This window comes from Carassius carassius, chromosome 5 (genome assembly GCF_963082965.1).
Source record: "Carassius carassius chromosome 5, fCarCar2.1, whole genome shotgun sequence".
NCBI classification, from domain to species: domain Eukaryota; kingdom Metazoa; phylum Chordata; class Actinopteri; order Cypriniformes; family Cyprinidae; genus Carassius; species Carassius carassius.
In genome coordinates, this window is record NC_081759.1 from 33707621 (window position 1) to 33725883 (window position 18263).

General features: G+C 35.5%; 1 protein-coding gene and 2 long non-coding RNA genes across 3 annotated transcripts; all 3 read right to left on the minus strand.

The window, feature by feature from the left end:
• Nucleotides 1-7464: 7464 nt before the first annotated feature.
• Nucleotides 7465-8085, minus strand: LOC132140430 (uncharacterized). Its single transcript, XR_009433806.1, has 2 exons — nt 7887-8085; nt 7465-7791 (listed from the first exon to the last, which is right to left on the minus strand). It is a non-coding gene; the product is annotated as an uncharacterized LOC132140430 (long non-coding RNA).
• Nucleotides 8086-12444: 4359 nt separating this feature from the next.
• Nucleotides 12445-13323, minus strand: LOC132140431 (uncharacterized). The gene is made up of 2 exons (XR_009433807.1): nt 13290-13323; nt 12445-12866 (listed from the first exon to the last, which is right to left on the minus strand). It is a non-coding gene; the product is annotated as an uncharacterized LOC132140431 (long non-coding RNA).
• A 2617-nt stretch (nt 13324-15940) lies between these two features.
• LOC132141366 (corticosteroid-binding globulin-like) lies at nt 15941-17919 on the minus strand. Its single transcript, XM_059550817.1, has 5 exons — nt 17823-17919; nt 17017-17656; nt 16637-16919; nt 16355-16499; nt 15941-16238 (listed from the first exon to the last, which is right to left on the minus strand). Exons 2-5 carry the CDS (start codon nt 17615-17617, stop codon nt 16041-16043), a joined length of 1227 nt encoding a protein of 408 aa, XP_059406800.1. The 5' UTR covers nt 17618-17656; nt 17823-17919; the 3' UTR covers nt 15941-16040.
• Between the last annotated feature and the right edge of the window lie 344 nt (nt 17920-18263).

The following is an 18263-nucleotide window of genomic DNA, read 5'->3' on the forward strand; positions in this document are numbered from 1 at the left end:
GGGGACATATCCTAATGACAATGAGGAATTTATAATAGTCAGAAGAGGATCTATGACTTCTGGAAGCACCTCTTTTAGGAGCTTAGATGGTATAGGGTCCAATATACATGTTGTTGGTTTAGATGATTTAACAAGTTTATACAATTCTTCCTCTCCTATAGTAGAGAATGAGTGGAACTGTTCCTCAGGGGGTCTATAGTGCATGATGCGATACTGTAGCTGACGGCTGAATGGTTGCAATTTTATCTCTAATAGTATCGATTTTAGAAGTAAAGAAGTTCCTAAAGTCATTACTGCTGTGGTGTTGGGAAATGTCAACACTTGTTGAGGCTTTATTTTTCGTTAATTTAGCCACTGTATTGAATAAATACCTGGGGTTATGTTTGTTTTCTTCTAAAAGAGAAGAAAAGTCATCGGATCTAGCAGTCTTTAATGCTTTTCTGTAGGATAGGTTACTTTCCCGCCAAGCAAAACGAAATACCTCTAGTTTTGTTTTCCTCCAGCTGCGCTCCAGTTTTCGGGCTGCTCTCTTTAGGTATGCTCATTATACCATGGTGTCAAACTGTTTTCCTTAACCTTCCTTAAGCGTAAAGGAGGAACTGTATTTAAAGTGCTAGAAAATAGAGAGTCCATAGTTTTTGTTACATCATCAAGTTGTTCTGAGGTTTTGGATATGCTAAGGAATTTGGATACATCAGGAAGATAACTTAAAAAGCAGTCTTTTGTGGTAGAAGTGATGGTTCTACCATACTTGTAACAAGAAGTAGAATTTACAATTTTGGCTATATGAAGTTTGCACAAAACTAAATAATGATCTGAGATATCATCACTTGGCTGCATATTTTCAACACTATCAACATCAATTCCATGTGACAGTATTAAATCTAGAGTATGATTTCGACAATGAGTAGGTCCTGAAACGTGTCGTCTAACCCCAATAGAGTTCAGAATGTCTATAAATGCTGATCCCAATACATCTTTTTCATTATCAACATGGATTTTAAAATCACCAACTATTAAAACTTTATCTGCAGCCAGAACTAACTCGGATGTAAAATCACCAAACTCTTTAATAAAGTCTGTATGGTGCCCTGGTGGCCTGTATACAGTAGCCAGTACAAACATAACAGGGGATTTATCATTGACATTTGTTTCTCTGGGTAATGTTATATGAAGCACCATTACTTCAAACGAGTTATACTTGAAGCCTGCCCTCTGAGAAATCCTGAAAACGTTGTTATAAACTGAAGCAACACCTCCCCCTTTGCCTTTTAGACGCGGCTCATGTTTATAACAGTAATCTTGGGGGGTGCACTCATTTAAAATAATGTAATCATCAGGTTTTAGCCAGGTTTCTGTCAAACAGAGCACATCTATATTATGATCAGTGATCATATTATTTACAAAAAGTCTGTATCTGGATCTGATATTCAATAAGCCAAGCTTTATCCATATTGCATCTGTTTTTTATTTGTTGTACCTCAATTAAATTGTTAATCTTTACTTGGTTTGGACGTTTTTTGTATTTTCTAGTTCGGGGAACAGACACAGTCTCTATAGTGTGAGATCTAGATGCTATGTTGAAGGATCAACATCCATTTCTCATGGCTATGACTTCTCATGTTGAGGGAACAACATATTTTTCTCGTGGCAATGAGTTCAATGCGTAAACACACCTGGTGGCCATAGCAACCTGGGATTGTCAAAAATAGATTTACATATAAATAGATACAGTGCACAGCATAAATGAGTACACCCCCTTTAAAACATAACAAATTCAGCAATTACTCTCTACTTAGATGACATGTTAGGGTTCTTTGGAGTTGTTCCAACAAGCCTTCTTGATCAATTACCAACGTAGAATGCCAAAATTATTCAAAGTGATACAATTTTGTGTTGCAAAAATGAGTACACCCTCCTTAAAGTTACTAAATAAAACAAACAAAAAAAAGTTTAAAGGCTATTTTTGATCAACAGGTAAGTATATTGAACCAAAACCTTTAAAGACAAGTAATTTCCAGACAATTAAAAGTGTTATATAGCCCACTGAATCATACTCCGACTTAATGCTGTCAACAGTGGAACCACTTGGGAGAGAACTGCCAGGTGACTTATTTCTTAGCAGAAAAGAGGACAATGGTACAAGAGCAATTCCAAATTATTGTTTTAAGTCTGAAAATATAGCAAATGTAAAACCAACATTCAAAAACAATGGACTTTTGATAAGGCTCTCAAAATACTCAGGTCTTCACTTTAGGTTTTCATTTAGTGATGAGTGAATTTTTGCTATAGAAGAGCAGGAGAAATAACATACACGTGTCTCAGACCCGGCAAAAACCAAAAAGAGTGACACTTTATCTCACAGAGTATGACGCAGCCTGCAGAAGTGACATGCATGGATGTTGTCACCACTAGAATTACCTACTGTAGCAAAGCAAAATAAAACTCATTTAACCTCTACCAAGGCCCATATTTACAAAAAAGAGATTTCTGGGAATCCATACTCTGGTCACCAGAGACAAAGTCAGTCATTTTGGATCCAAAAGCATCCAACATGTTCTGGAGTTGCTAGAGGAGGAGTACAGTGAGAAGTGCTTGGTCATCTGCTGGTATTGGTCCACTGTGTTTTCTGAGGTCCAAGGTCAATGCAGCCGTATACCAGGAAGTTTTAGAGCACTTCATGCTTCCTGCTGCTGACCAACTTCATGGAGATGCAGATTTCATTTTCCAATGGGACTTGGCACCTGCACACAGTGCCAAAGCTTCCAGTACCTGGTTTAAGGACCATGGTATCATTCTTCTTAATTGGCCAGGAAACCTGACCTTAACCCCATAGAAAATCTATACCATATTGTGAAGAGGAAGATGATGCAATATGCCAGACCCAAGAATGCAGAAGAGCTGAAGGCCACTATCATAGCATCCTGGGCTCTCATAACACCTGAGCAGTGCCACAGACTGATCGACTCCATGCCATGCCGCATTGCTGCAGTAATTCAGGCAAAAGGAGCCCCAACTAAATATTGAGTTCTGTACATGCTCAGACTTTCCATTTTTATACTTTTTAGTTGGCCAAGATTTCTAAAAATCCTTTCTTTGTATTGGTCTTAAGTTATATTCTAATATTCTAAGATGAATTTGGGGATTTTCCTTAGTTGTCAGTTATAAACATCAAAATTAAAAGAAACTAGAAAAAAATGAGTTGGCTTGAGAAAGCCTGACCAGAAAGTTTGAAGAAGTTTAAAGAAGTTAGAAGTTTATAGTTTAAAGTTAGATTGATAGATTAGTTGAAAGAAAGATATATTAGTTAGAATGACAGATAGATTAGTTAGAAAGAATGATATAGATTAGTTCTAAAGAAAGAATGATAGATAGATAAGTTTGACAGAAAGAATGCATTCGACTAGCATGTTGCTAGCATGTTTCTAGCATGATAAGCATGTCGCCATCATTTTTTTAGCATGATTAGCATGTTACTAGCATGTCGCTAGCATAGCATGCTGCTACCATGTTGCTAGCATATTTCTAGCATGATTAGCAAGTTATTAGCATGTTGTTAGCATGACTAGCATGTCGCTACCATGTTTCTAGCATGACTAGAATGCGACTAGCATGTTGCTAGCATGTTTCTAGCATGATTAGCATGCGAATAACATGTTGTTAGCATGACTAGCATGTCGCTACCATGTTTCTAGCATGTTTCTAGCATGATAAACATGCTGCTAGCATGTTGCTAGCATGTTTCTAGCATGATTAGCAAGTTACTAGCATGTTGTTAGTATATTTCTAGTAACATTAGCATTCGACTAGCATGTTGCTAGCATGTTTCTAGCATGATTAGCATGTGACTATTATGTTTCTTGCATGATTAGCATGTTGCTAGCATGTTTCTATCATGATTAACATGCAACTAGCATGTTGCTAGCATGATTAACATGTAGCTAGCATGTTTCTAGCATGATTAGCATGTTGCTAGCATGTTTCTAGCATGATTAACATGTTGCTAGCATGTTTCTAGCATCATTAGCATGCGACTAATATGTTTCTAGCATGTTGTTACCATGACTAGCATGTTGCTAGTATATTTCTAGCATGATTAGCATTTGACTAGCATGTTTCTAGCATGATTAGCATGTAGCTAGCATGTTTCTAGCATGATTAGCATGTTGCTAGCATGTTTCTAGCATGATTAACATGTTGCTAGCATGTTTCTAGCATCATTAGCATGCGACTAATATGTTTCTAGCATGTTGTTACCATGACTAGCATGTTGCTAGTATATTTCTAGCATGATTAGCATTTGACTAGCATGTTTCTAGCATGATTAGCATGTTGCTATCATGTTTCTAGCATGACTAACATGCGACTAGCATGTCGTTAACATGTTTTCTAGCATGATTAGCATTTGACTAGCATGTTTCTAGCATGATTAGCATGTTGCTATCATGTTTCTAGCATGACTAGCATGCGACTAGCATGTCGTTAACATGTTTTCTAGCATGATTAGCATTCGACTAGCATGTTTCTAACATTAGCATGTTTTTAAGATAGATAGATAGATAGATAGATAGATAGATAGATAGATAGATAGATAGATAGATAGATAGATAGATAGAAAGAAAGAATTTTTCCCAACTACACTTTTAAACCGGTACAGATATATATTATTTATCCTTGCCCTTGTAGAGATACAATGTACATCTCTCACAAAAACATAGTAATCACACAAGTATTTAGGAACAGTTCTCTGAATTATTTTGTACACCATCATAATTTTAATAAACATTACTCTTTTATCCACTTTTAAAATACCCAATTCCCTGAAATGGTTATTGTTAAGATGCATACGAGGATGCAACCCCAAAACGATTCTGCACAACCTGTTCTGTGCAGTCTGTAATTTATTTTTAACATGTTTTTTAGAGCCACTGTACCAAAAAGTTACTGCATAGTCGAAATGAGGTTGCACTAATGCACCAGCTAACATTGTCATTGTTTGTTTATCTAAATAAGCAGCCTGTCTTGCTAAAAATTTTATTCGATTATTTATTTTTGATAAAGCTACAGCTGCCATGCTATCTCCAGTCATTTTGTTATCAAGAACACATCCCAAAAATTTCACTTCTTGTTTAAAAGTAAAATACTCATCTCCCTCCCTTATTTCTGAGTTGGGACATTTCTTCAACTTTGCAGCAGAACCGAATAAAATAACCTCAGTCTTCCCTAAGTGTAAAAATAGCTTATTTTGAAAACACCAATTAGACACTTCTACAATTTCTCTACTTAACTTGCTTTCTATTGTTTCTTTATTTTCATCAGTAACTATTATTATGGCATCATCCGCATATAATGATAAGTGGCTAGAACAAGCCATCTTTAAATCATTTATATAAATTAAAAAAAGTAAGGGCCCTAATACACTACCTTGAGGTACTCCACTAGTGATCGGCAAAAAGTCTGAGCACACTCCATTTACATCGACCATTTGACACCTGTTCGTAAGATAGGATTTGATCCATTTACATCAATAAAAATAGCAGCATCTTTAATAAACTTGGCCGGAATATTATCTAACCCTGTGGCTTTATTGCACTTCAATTCACTTAGTTTCTTATAAACTGTCGCCTCTTTTACTTTGTTAAATGAAAAACTTCCTAAGGCAACACCACATTTGACAAATATTCTTTAACCAAATTATCATCATATAAATCTGATTTTGCTGGAAGCTATTTTACTAAATTATCGCCCACCGTAGTAAAAAACTCATTTAAACAATTAGCTACCTTTTTCTGATCTGTCATCAATTGACCATAGATAGATAGATAGATAGATAGATAGATAGATAGATAGATAGATAGACATAGAATGGTAGTTTAATTGAGTCTAGGGCTTCAGGGAGTTTAGATTTGAATTTTTGGCTTGTGCACTAATGGGCCACCGTAGTCTTGGCTCAATTTGAGCTCTCTGCAATGTAAGTCTATGGGGTTTTTATGATTTTTAATATTAATTTGGTCTGAAAGTCTGACCCGAGTTTGGAGTTTGTAGAGTTAAAGCTATAGGAGGAGTTAAAGTTGCAAAATTTTGGGTCAGAAGAATAAGAAAAAGAAGAATAACTAGAATTAAAAGTTAGTGAACTAACTTTGATGTTGGCTTGGCCATGGGGCAAAAGAGCCACAGTACTTGTGTGCCCAACATTCTTGAGCTGCCCCGCTGCAAAAAATAAAAATAAAAATAAAAAAAATACACCTGTAATATTTTTTTTCCATGGTCCCTCTATTCTAATAAAAAGCCTAGGCTATGATAACTACGACAGGGTTGTCTAGCTGGATGCGAAATAAGTCATGCCTATTTTTCTCGTGTTTGCTATTTCACAGTCCTGTCACCGTCGCGTTGTGGGCAACGACACACAAGATAACTGAAACAATGCAGTTTAAATCAAGGTGATCATAAGGGGTCCAAGCACAATGGTTTGTATAGATGATGCAGTTACACAATGGACATGTATCTTTTCAAGTAAATTATGAGTCCTTTTGTGAGTACTATTATATGCACAACATGAAAATAGATAACTATCATAGTGTCCCTTCTTCACTTTTTCAGTAATGTGTGATAACTTGATAAAAATATTGGCAATACTATTAAAATATGATCAAATTTAATGGTATCTAGGAGATGATCGTTTTTGCATAATTACTATATTGGGTTTTATGAAAGTTTATAAAAAATTATGAATATTTATTTTTTTTATTTATGCACATCAATGAAGCATTTTCAAGTCTTTGAACAGATGAGGTGTGCTATATCTTTTCTAACTGATTGGACTTACGGTTTTCATAAAAATAGATATTAAAAATCATAAACATCTCATAGACTTTAATTGACAGGATGTTCAGATGAGCCAAGCTCCAAATCCCATTAGACTAAATCAAACTTTGCTTCTATGAACTATTTCTAATCAATTTAAACTCATTCAAACTCATGTAATATTTCAAATTTATTTATGTGCATAAATAAAAAATTTATGAGGGAATTACACTTACTTTTTCCACTGGTGGCACTTGCGCTACTTTTTCAGTTACTGGCGCAAAACATGATTTGGTTGCACAAATTATTTATAGTAATTACTGGATAATAATGAACAATAATGAAACTGTATTGCATACAGATGTGCTTTTTATTTTACTTGCCATCTTTTAAACCACATGCCTTGTTCTATTTCTTACAGTACACACAGTGCATTGCTCCGTCTTGTAGCTGGGATTAGAGGGGCCCCGGTGCAGGTTGTACAGTGGGTCCTGTTTAAAATTGTTTAATTTGTACTGTATGTTCAATCTATTTATTTATTTGTGCTATTTACATAATGTTTAAAATTTTTTAAGTTTGTTTTTGTTAATTTAAAATAGCACTGCATAGTCTTTACTGTAAAATAAAATACACAATCAAACCAAAATGTATTCAGACACCTTCAACATTTCTCACATTATCACAGTTTATTTGCTGTAGTTTAGAAATTGGTAATAAAATATGACAATAACTCAGAACAAATTCAACTTGATAATGTCGGATAACTTTGATAAAAAGATATGTAATGGAATCAACCAAAACTTCAGACAACTGTCAGTATGACAATATTTACACAACTATCAATACTTTGTTGAACAGTTACCAAGCAAGCAATGCTTAACTTGGTTCAGTCTGTGGTGTGAAAAGGTTGCATTAGCAATTAAAGAAAGAAACACTTAAGCAAAACATGGTCAGGTCCCTAATTATTTTTTTTTTAAATCAATTTCACTGGTAGCCTACAGTATGAAGAATCTGTGGGTATAATATTTCACAGATCACTATTTTGCCATCCTCCCTTACATAAATGAAATAGTGCCCTGCACCCATTAGTAAAACAATTCTATCTGATTTTTGGATTGACTTTGGATAAATTCTTGTTAAAACTACAAAGTAATTCAATCAAGAGCAGTGAGTGATTTACTTTCATTTTCATACATTAAAGACACTGACAGCAGAGCTAGTAAATTAGGCGCGGTCACCTTAAGAGACAAACGCATCCATTATAATGATACACATCTGATTTTTTTTCAACATAACCACATATACTTTTTCGAACACACTTTCCAAGACGGTATTTTGACATATTTTGAATGTATTATTCAAAACATATTTTGAATATTTCAAACATATTTTGTCGGTACAAAAGCAAGAAGACTTCGAGACGCGTCTCTGCTTGCTCCCTGAACACCAGAACACCACGGTGCTGAATTGAGCTCTTTTTTTCTGTTTATTTAAACTGCGATTTTTATTTGTTCGTACAGGTGCAGGATGACGCGAACGTCCTAAAGGAGAGCTCGGTTCAGTGTTGCTGTTCGCGAGACGCGGCTCTCTCGTGCGCACCGAACACAACCACATGATCAGTTCAGCTTTCCCGCATCGCGGGGCTGAAGCCAACTTGATGAGTTGAACGATCGGAGCATGTTATAAAACGTATTCTTAAAATACACATTTCTGTTTTAATAAATGCTCATATTAAATCATAGCATAACACATAAGTAGGTACAAAAATAATCAGTGATACATTTGCGATCTCATAAAAATTTGGATCGCAATGGCATTTCTAAAGGTCTCAGTGTAGTTCCCTGCTTTACCATGTTATGCAGCGCCGAGCAATCGATGTGACGTTCAGCCTGACAGAGAAAATCTCACAAGCACATATAAACACTCATTTTCATGTGTATAATATATTCTTCTAATTGTTTTGTGCCGTTTCGCTGCAGTGTTTTAATGTAAAAGGCTGTAAATTCTCTATGTGGACTTCAAGTGTTCAGAGAAATACATCGCGAGCTCGCGGGCAGTTGGCTGCTGCGAATATATCATGTTATTACTTTAAACAGTTCAGAAACATCTGAATGTAGCTCTTGGTGTGTTCTAATGGGTAGATTGCGTGAAATCGCTGTAATATTTTATTTTTAAAAGGTCTTAAATAAGAATAAATTTGCCTCGTTGTGAGCTCCGTGGAGACAATGCCTGAGCTAACCAGCAGTGATTCTTCTCTCGTCTTTCTGACTGCTCTCTGCCCAGAAATAAATTATTAATGAGCCCTAACCCCTGTAATAATCAGATATGTTGGTTTAGCTTGTCAGTTTGAAGGAAATTGTATTATTTACTTGTATTTTTAACCGATTTAAAAGTGAAACTAAACCAGACTCCTCCCTCCTCTCCGGGTATTGCAACAGTAGGGGCGCGATTTTTCTCAGACAATGGAAGTCCATGGGTAATTTATATTAAAAAATTAATAAAACAAAAACTTTAAGTCTGATCAGTCTGAAAAGATATAGCATAAAGCACCCCCTATGCCGCAGGTGTCTGCCAAGTTTGGGGCTTATGGCTTTAAAGCCCGAGGAGGAGATACGTTTAGTCTCAGAAAAATAATAATAATAAAAAGAAGTTTGCCAAGCCAACATAATAATAATAAGTTTAAACAGCATAACAGTATGTTACATAATAACTAGATAGTAAAGTTTGTGGTCAAACTTTAAGTTGGCTTGAAAAAGCCTAGCCAGAAAGATTGAAGCTAGCATGGAACTAGCATGTTCCCAGCATGACTAGCAAGTGACTAACATGTCATTAGCAAGTGACTAGCATGTCTGTAGCATGTTGTTATCATGAATAGCAAGTGACAAGCATGTTGCTAGCATGACTAGCATGTTGTTAGCATGACTAGCATGTTGTTATCATGATTCTAGCATGATCAACATGTCACTATCATGTTTCTAGCATGATTAGCATGTTGCTAGCATGATTAGCATTTTGCTAGCATGTTTCTAGCATGATTAGCATGTTGCTAGCATGTCGTTAGAATGTTGCTAGCATGTCGCTAGCATGTTTCTAGCATGATTAGCATGCAAATAGCATGTTGTTACCATGTTTCTAGCAGGATTAGCATGTTGCTAGCCTGTTTCTAGCATGATAAGCATGTTGTTAGCATAATTAGCATGTTGATAGCATGTCATTAGAATGTTTCTAGCATTATTATCATGCTGCTAGCATTGATTAGCATGTTGTTACCATGTTTCTAGCAGGATTAGCATGTTGCTAGCCTGTTTCTAGCATGATAAGCATGTTGTTAGCATAATTAGCATGTTGATAGCATGTCGTTAGAATGTTTCTAGCATTATTATCCATGTTGCTAGCATTTTTCTAGCATGATTAGCAAGTTACTAGCATGTTTCTAGCATGATTAGCATGCGACTAGCATGTTGCTAGCATGTTTCAAGCATTATTAGCATTTTGTTAACATGTTTCTAGCATGATTAGCATGCGACTAACATGTTGCTAGCATGTTTCTAGCATGACTAGCATGTTGCTAGTATATTCCTAGCATGATTAGCATTCGACTAGCATGTTGATAGTTTGTTTCTAGCATGATTAGCATGTTGCTACTATATTTCTAGCATGATTAGCATTAGACTAGCATGTTGCTAGTTTGTTTCTAGCATAATTAGCATGTTGCTAGCATGTTTCTAGCATGATTAGCATGTGACTATCATGTTTCTAGCATGATTAGCATGTTGCTAGCATGACTAACATGCGACTAGCATGTTGTTAGCATGATTAGCATGTTGCTAGCATGTTTCTATCATGAATAGAATGCGACTAGCATGTTTCTAACATAGATAGATAGATAGATAGATAGATAGATAGATAGATAGATAGATAGATAGATAGATAGATTAGAAATATTAGATGAGTAGATAGATAGATAGATAGATAGATAGATAGATAGATAGATAGATAGATAGATAGATAGATAGATAGATAGATAGAAACAGTCAGATAGATAGATAGATTAGAAATATTAGATGAGTAGATAGATAGATAGAAAGATAGACAGATAGATAGATAGATAGACAGACAGACAGACAGACAGATAGATAGATAGATAGATAGATAGATAGATAGATAGATAGATAGATAGATAGATAGATAGACATAGAATGGTAGTTTAATTGTTTAGGGCTTCAGGGAGTTTTGATTTGAATTTTTGGCTTGTGCCCTAATGGGCCACCGTAGTCTTGGCTCAATTTGAGCACTCCACAATGTAAGTCTATGGGGTTTTTATGATTTTAATATTAATTTTTAAGAAAACTGAAAGTCAAATCAATTAGAAAAGATTTAGCAACCCGAGTCAGACCAGTCTGAAGGTCTGACCCGAGTTTGGTGGTTCTAGCTTGAAAGCTCTAGGAGGGGATAGTGTTTAAAATTTGGCTCAGAAGAATAATAATAAGATTAAATAGTAGATCAGTAAATTGGCTTTTTCAAGCCAACTTAATAATAAGTTTAAATAGGATTTCAGTCTGTGTGTAATGAATTAATATAATATACAAGTTTCACTTTTTGAATGGAATTAGTGAAATAAATCAACTTTTTGATGATATTCTAATTATATGACCAGCACCTGTATTACAGGGAAAAGACGATCAGTTAATGGACTTACAAGACCATAGGATGGATATTTTATATTATGCACTTTATCCAGTACTTTTTTCCACAGAGGTCCACTTTTTTACAATTTATGTAAAATTTATTCATGATAAACTAAATTTGAATGCTGAATATCGCACAAAATACAGTCAAGCCAAGGCCTATGGTTAATATATTTATTTAATAATACATTTCTTAATTTAAAATAAAATATGACTAAATCTATCTCAGATAATCCAGGGTTGCTATGGTCACGCAGGTTTGTTTATGCATTAAACTCATGGCCACGAGAAACATATGTAGTTCCCTCAACATAAGAAGTCGTGGCCACAAAAGATTGGTTGTTGTTCTCTCAACATAGCAAAATGATCTTGTGGCCATGACATAGTATCGCGTTCACACTAGTTAATATGACGTTCTCTCAAATTAATATCTCGTGGCCATGACAAAACTAAGTGAACCGGACATGACACCTTATGGGCACCGTAGATATGCAGGAGCAGGAGCACCAAATATTAACATCATTTTCAAACTCATCCCTTTTTCAATATGAAGTATCATTTAGTATATCTTTTAATTATAAAATGCAGTATTTTACCAGCAAATATGTATTTTGAGTATTCTGCTAATGTTTTTTATTATTATTATTATTTTAATTTAGTCTTCATAACACAGTTCTACTTAGACCCTATAGATGACATGCATAACATATATTATTATTATTATTATTATTATTATTATTATTATTATTATGAAAGAGGAGTAAAACCTAGGTGCATGTCAATAAATGAGTGATAAATAAGAGATATTGATCCTCTTACTGTTGAAATACACAGAGATTACTGTGTAGGCTGGGTAAAGAGAAGGGAAGCCGTTGACCTTCAGTGTCAGCAAAATCCTTTTATTGAGAAAATGTGACCTATATGTCACATTACGTTAAGATAGCAGGCTTACAATTTTTAGAACAATATGTTTTAAATTGATGACCAACTAAATTCCCAACAAGTGCTGTACTGAATAAATATAGCCAGACTACAGAGGTTTATGCAAAATATTTATTAGGGGCCAAGCAACGAAGGTACGTAAGCACCTATTGTGTACATTGGCGTTCTTATTCTTTTTCTTCCATTTCCATTTTTTCAGTTTCTTCTACTCTTGAGTCTATGGCAGGCATAATTTGCTGAATTTCCTGTCCGCCATTATGATTTATGTTGAAAACCTACTTTTTCAAACTCCTCCTAGATGGTCAAAAAGTTATGGATTTCGTTTTGATACATGACACGGTTTTTGTTTTGCATGTAAACAAATTTGCTGGAAAAATGCCAAACTGCATCTGAGGCTGTATCTCTGCAAAGCTTTGACATATTTACACCAAACTTTCTATGTGCCATTGTCACCTCACACTAACCAGGCCACATCATTTTGGTAACAGCGCCAGCTATTGGTCAATAGTGATAAAACATTCATTAACCATAAATGATTTTTGATTGCATTAGCATATTATAATGAAACTGGTCTTAAAATATTCCTTGGTTCACGCCGACAACATAGAAACCAATTATGCCATTGTGGGCGAACTTCCTGTCCGTCATTTTGAAGGCCATGTTGAACCTGTTTTTTCTAACTGCTCCTCGACCGTTGGTCCAATTTCCACCAAAATCGAATAAGAACAAGTTATGGAATTCGTGTTGATACACAAAGATTTTTTTTTGTATAGCGCCACTACTAAATTGACGCATAATGCCAGATTATGTCTGAGGCTGTGTCTCTTGCAAAGCTTTGACATACTGACACCAAACCATTGTTACCTCACACAGAACACACCACATGCATGATGATGAACACCATTTTGCATCAAATCATCCTAAACTTGCTTTAATTACTCATTGATGCATGTGGTCTGATGCTCCATGCCATGCTTAGCTCCTCATTTTGCCTTTGTAATTCTTAGCCCCTTAATTGCTGCTACTTTATTACTTTTTGATTAGCATATATATATATATATATATATATATATATATATATATGCAGTAAATAAAAAAATACCAGTGGGCAGAAGTTTAGCCTTCTTCAATCAGCAAATCATCCTGTTTGTATACGCATGATTACAATTTGAGAGCAGCTGAGATTATTCAGGAGAGCCCTTTAGAATTACAGTTTAGGATTTTTTTACTATTTTATTTATTTCCCTAATTATTAGCTCTATTTCTATTCAGATCTGGGTAATCTAATCAACAGACACAGATTTTCATTTCTACACCAACTGTGTGGAGTATGATAGTAACTGTAAAGACAGGTTGTATTTCCTAATTTATTCTTTTAACTTTTTCATTTTTTTCCCCAATTAATTAGTTACAGTTACCACTTGGCAGACAAGTATACATTCACCAGAGGAATCAGAAATGCTAGGTTCAAGAAGATCCGGTTACATCGAGTGATTCGTTCGCGAACCGGATGTTACTACACGGCAGTGAATGCACTCACAACAGACACGGAAGAGAAGACAATGCTGAATAAAGTCATATTTTTTTGCTATTTCTGGACCAAAATGTATTTTTGATGCTTCAAAAAATTCTAACTGACCCTCTGATGTCACATGGACTACTTTGAAGATGTTTTTATTACCTTTCTGGACATGGACAGTATACCGTGCACACAGTTTCAATGGAGGGACTGAGAGCTCTCGGACTAAATAGAAAATATCTTATACTGTGTTCCGAAGATGAACGGAGGTCTTTCGGGTTTTGAACAACATGAGGGTGAGTTAGGGCTGGATGATTAATCGAAAAGTAATCTAAACCGAAATTCAGAACCTCTAACTGACTTAATTTTCCCATGTCTGTTATTTCGGTTTTTTAATCCTGTTAATACTTCCCCCTTAAAAGCATACTACCGCGTTTAAAGCCACATGACTCTGCCCCGTCCAGTCAGTGGCATAAAAGCAAAACACGGAGGTTCAACACATAGTGATGGCGTGCGAGCGGTGAGCCTTGCGTCTTCACTAAACTTTGTCAGTTGTATTTGTTTTATGTATTGGACATTCAAGTGATTAGACAGTCGAATGTGTATTATTATTTCTAGCTCCCATGTTCGCGCAGCTGCATTGTGGCACGAACACTCATATAAACAGTAACGTTAGCTGTGAAGATCGCGCGCACAGAGGAACGCAAAAACTAGTTGTCAGCGCTGTTCTATGATTTATCACTAAAGTAGCTTAGAATCTCAAAACTTATTATAGCAGATTTTTCTACTTTTGAAGAAACCAGGTAATTTACAACCCACAGCTTCACAATAATATAGAGACAGTATGACTAATTCACACACGCAATCACTCGTACTGGTACTTGTGCCAATTTATCTTTATCTGATCTTTATTTATCTCTTACACTGAGCAATAATCTATAAGAAATGTTACGAACATAGATAAAATAACTGCTGATAGAGAGCTATGATCGTTCTTTCAATAGGAAAGAATATCCCACCTTTAATAGTCGATCTCAACCGTCAGGCTGAGGCCAGTCTAAAAAGACGCTCAGGACAGTTGACAGAAAGCTGCTGCGTGTCGTCATGAAATAGTATCATTTTCACGTGGTATTAAGCCTTGCCACTTGCCAATTTAACCATTCAAAAAAAGCATTTAAACTCAAGACGCGGAAAAGCTGAACTGAGCAGCTGGCTAGACGGTCGAATGTGTATTATTATTTCTAGCTCCCATGTTCGCGCAGCTGCATTGTGGTAACTCGCGCTGTGGTCGGTGCGCATGCAGCGAGAGAGCCGCGTCTCACAGACAGTAACACTGAACTGAGCTCTCCTATGCAGAATTGCTAATGAAACCTTTTCACACCACAGACTGAACACAATTAATCATTGCTTGGTAATTGGCCAACAAAGTATTGACTGTTGTCTGAAGTTTTGTTTGATAGAAAGATATGTAATGGATTACAATTTTATTAACAAAGATTAACAAAGTTATTTGAAATTATCAAGATAAATTTGTTTCTGACAGTTTAACTCTGAGTCATATTTTATTACCATTTTCTAAACTATAGCAAATAAACTGATAATGTGAGAAATGTTGAAGGTGTCTGAATAAATTTTGGTTTGACTATGTTTAATTTTTACAGTGCTATTTTACATTTAATTATTCAGTTTCTGTACCTGGACACTTACAAACTTGAAAAAAACTTAAACACTGTGTAAATAGCACAAACAAATAAACAGAACGAACATACAAAATAAACACTTTCAAACAGGGCCCACTGGTACAACCTGTACCGGGGCCCTGCTAACCCCAACTATGGCCCTGTGTACCTTACAAACCTTGTAAGTGAACTATGAGGGCAAAAAAAACAAAACAGAAACAAAATAATCGTTCATTAATCGTAATCGAGGTAAAATGTTCAATTAATCGAGGTTTTGATTTTAGGCCATAATCGCCTAGCCCTAGGGTGAGTTATTAATGACATAATTTTCATTTTTCGGTGAACTAACCCTTTAAATCACGGCCACCTGCTGGCTAACGATGTCATGACATCTTAAATGTCACATTACTATTTTTCCGCCGGATTGACAACTTTTCCAAAGAAGAGGATGTTGTCATTTTTCTGGTCAGTGATAAAGATCATGAATGGATGGTCAAAACTCAAAGTATTCAATGGGCTGTCGGACATTGGTCTGAAATCAACAGTTGTCACTGCTGCTGCAGTGGTTCCTTTCTCATCTATATCCAGACTGGCCTTATGTAAAACCTGAAAGTGAATCAGAGCGAATCCTCTTAAAATGTATTTATTTATTTTTAAATGGTACATTAAAAATGGTCAGTTAGTTTAAAATAGTATTTTAGAAAGTGATCTAGAAATGTTACCTTTGAAATTAGCATATTTTCCTCTGAAATTCCTGTGAAGTTGGCTTGATCTGTAAACATATTAGCCATTCCCATTCCTTTCAAAATATCTTTCAGGGAATATGATGTTTTCAGAGAGAGCTTGGGGACATAGATGTCAGTTTTTCTGAAATACAAAAGAAATCATTGACTGGTCCATATGGAGATTTTTAACTTAAAAACATTTTAACATCAAAAAGCTTTTTTTGAAACATTCAGGATAACCTTAATTTTGATATATATTGAATAATTATGACAACCAACCTTTTTCTAACAGCTGTCCTCCACTTTTCAATGTGCTGTCTAGAAATGGCCATCTCCAGATCTTTGATGGTCTTACCTGACCTGCCAATATCTGGTACAGCCAGAAACATGGAGAAAGAGTCGTTGTAGTCTAGACAGAGGACTTTAGAAGTGAGTTCCACATCATAATAAACTTTGAGGGATTTGTACTGGTGCATCATTTGTACTGGAACGGTGGTCTCAGCGTCTACATGAAATCTACTTTGACGGGTCTTGCTTGGGTTAAAAGGCATGTCCCATTTTCCTTTGGAAGAAAGAGTGACATTTTTAAAGGGATCTGAGACCATGGCATTGCCAGAATTATAAAGATATGTGAATATTGTATAAGTGTGTGAGTTTACCTTTAAAATATATGTAAGTGAGAAGAAACATCAAAGTGTCAGATTCCAGATCATCAACAGCTTGGACTATTTTCCCATGAGTTTTTTCCTTCACATACGTGTTAATTTTATCAAGTGTTTCTTTGATGGTGAAATCCACAGTGAATCCGTCAGAGTGGTAAAACTCCTTTATCTCCTTCAAGAACTCAGGAAGGAGCTTTAATTTGTCGCTTGCATATAGAGCAGTACCGACATCAATGTCCACCCCTGTCCTCTGGTCGATTTCTTCCAGGAGACTGTGGAACATCTGATGCATTTCTTCAGTGCTGAAGACCGAACTGTTATGGCCGATGCCACTGAGAAGCTGTTCTTTGGTTTCACTACCGGCTCCTAAAGACAGCTCAGAAAGGGCCATGGACACACTGAAAGGAGAGAAGAAGATGTTCTTGGACTGATACTCGGGTATTTCTACAATTCTCTTATACAGGTGAAAAGCAAAATCATTGTTCATCTTTATCAGTGATGGGATTTTATCACTGATGAAAGGTTGTGGTGAAGTCTCTTGATTTCCATGAACTACTGCAAAAGCACAAATCCACAAATGTACGATTTTCCTTTCCATGATTCCTTTTCAAGTTTAGCCAATAGATGAATTTAGGCCCTGAGGAAATTTAACAGAGAGTTTTACAACATTATGGTATAAACTTACACAGATTCATGTCACACTATAAATATAATATAAATGTTTTAATTTCCAGTTTTCTTACAAATCAAATTTATGCATTTATCAAGTCCTTTGTATATAATTGTGAACATAAATTTCCTACCTGTCCAGACAGCTGCCGTCTCTTACCTCAAGCTGGACTGGATTATAAAGCCAGTTTGTCCTGAAGTTTGATCAGAAACCAACCTTTACTCTGTTTACTCTTTTGTTTAGTAGAAAATGCTACAATTATTAACTACAAAGAGTAAACAGTACAGTGAACAGAAGCTCTCTCATGACTGTCAAGTCACCTTTATTTTTAAAATGCTTTTAACAACACAGATTGTGTCAAAGCAACTGAACAGCATTAGGAAAATAGTTTGTCAATAATGCAAAAAGGCAATTCATCATTGAATTCAGAGATATCATAATAATGCATAATGCAGCCTAAAAATCCTATTTTTAAATCCTATGTTTATGTTTATTGATATTCTAGGTATTATCAAATAGAGTTTTGAGAACACAGCAGATATGGAGGACAATAATGTAATAAGAGCTTATTCAA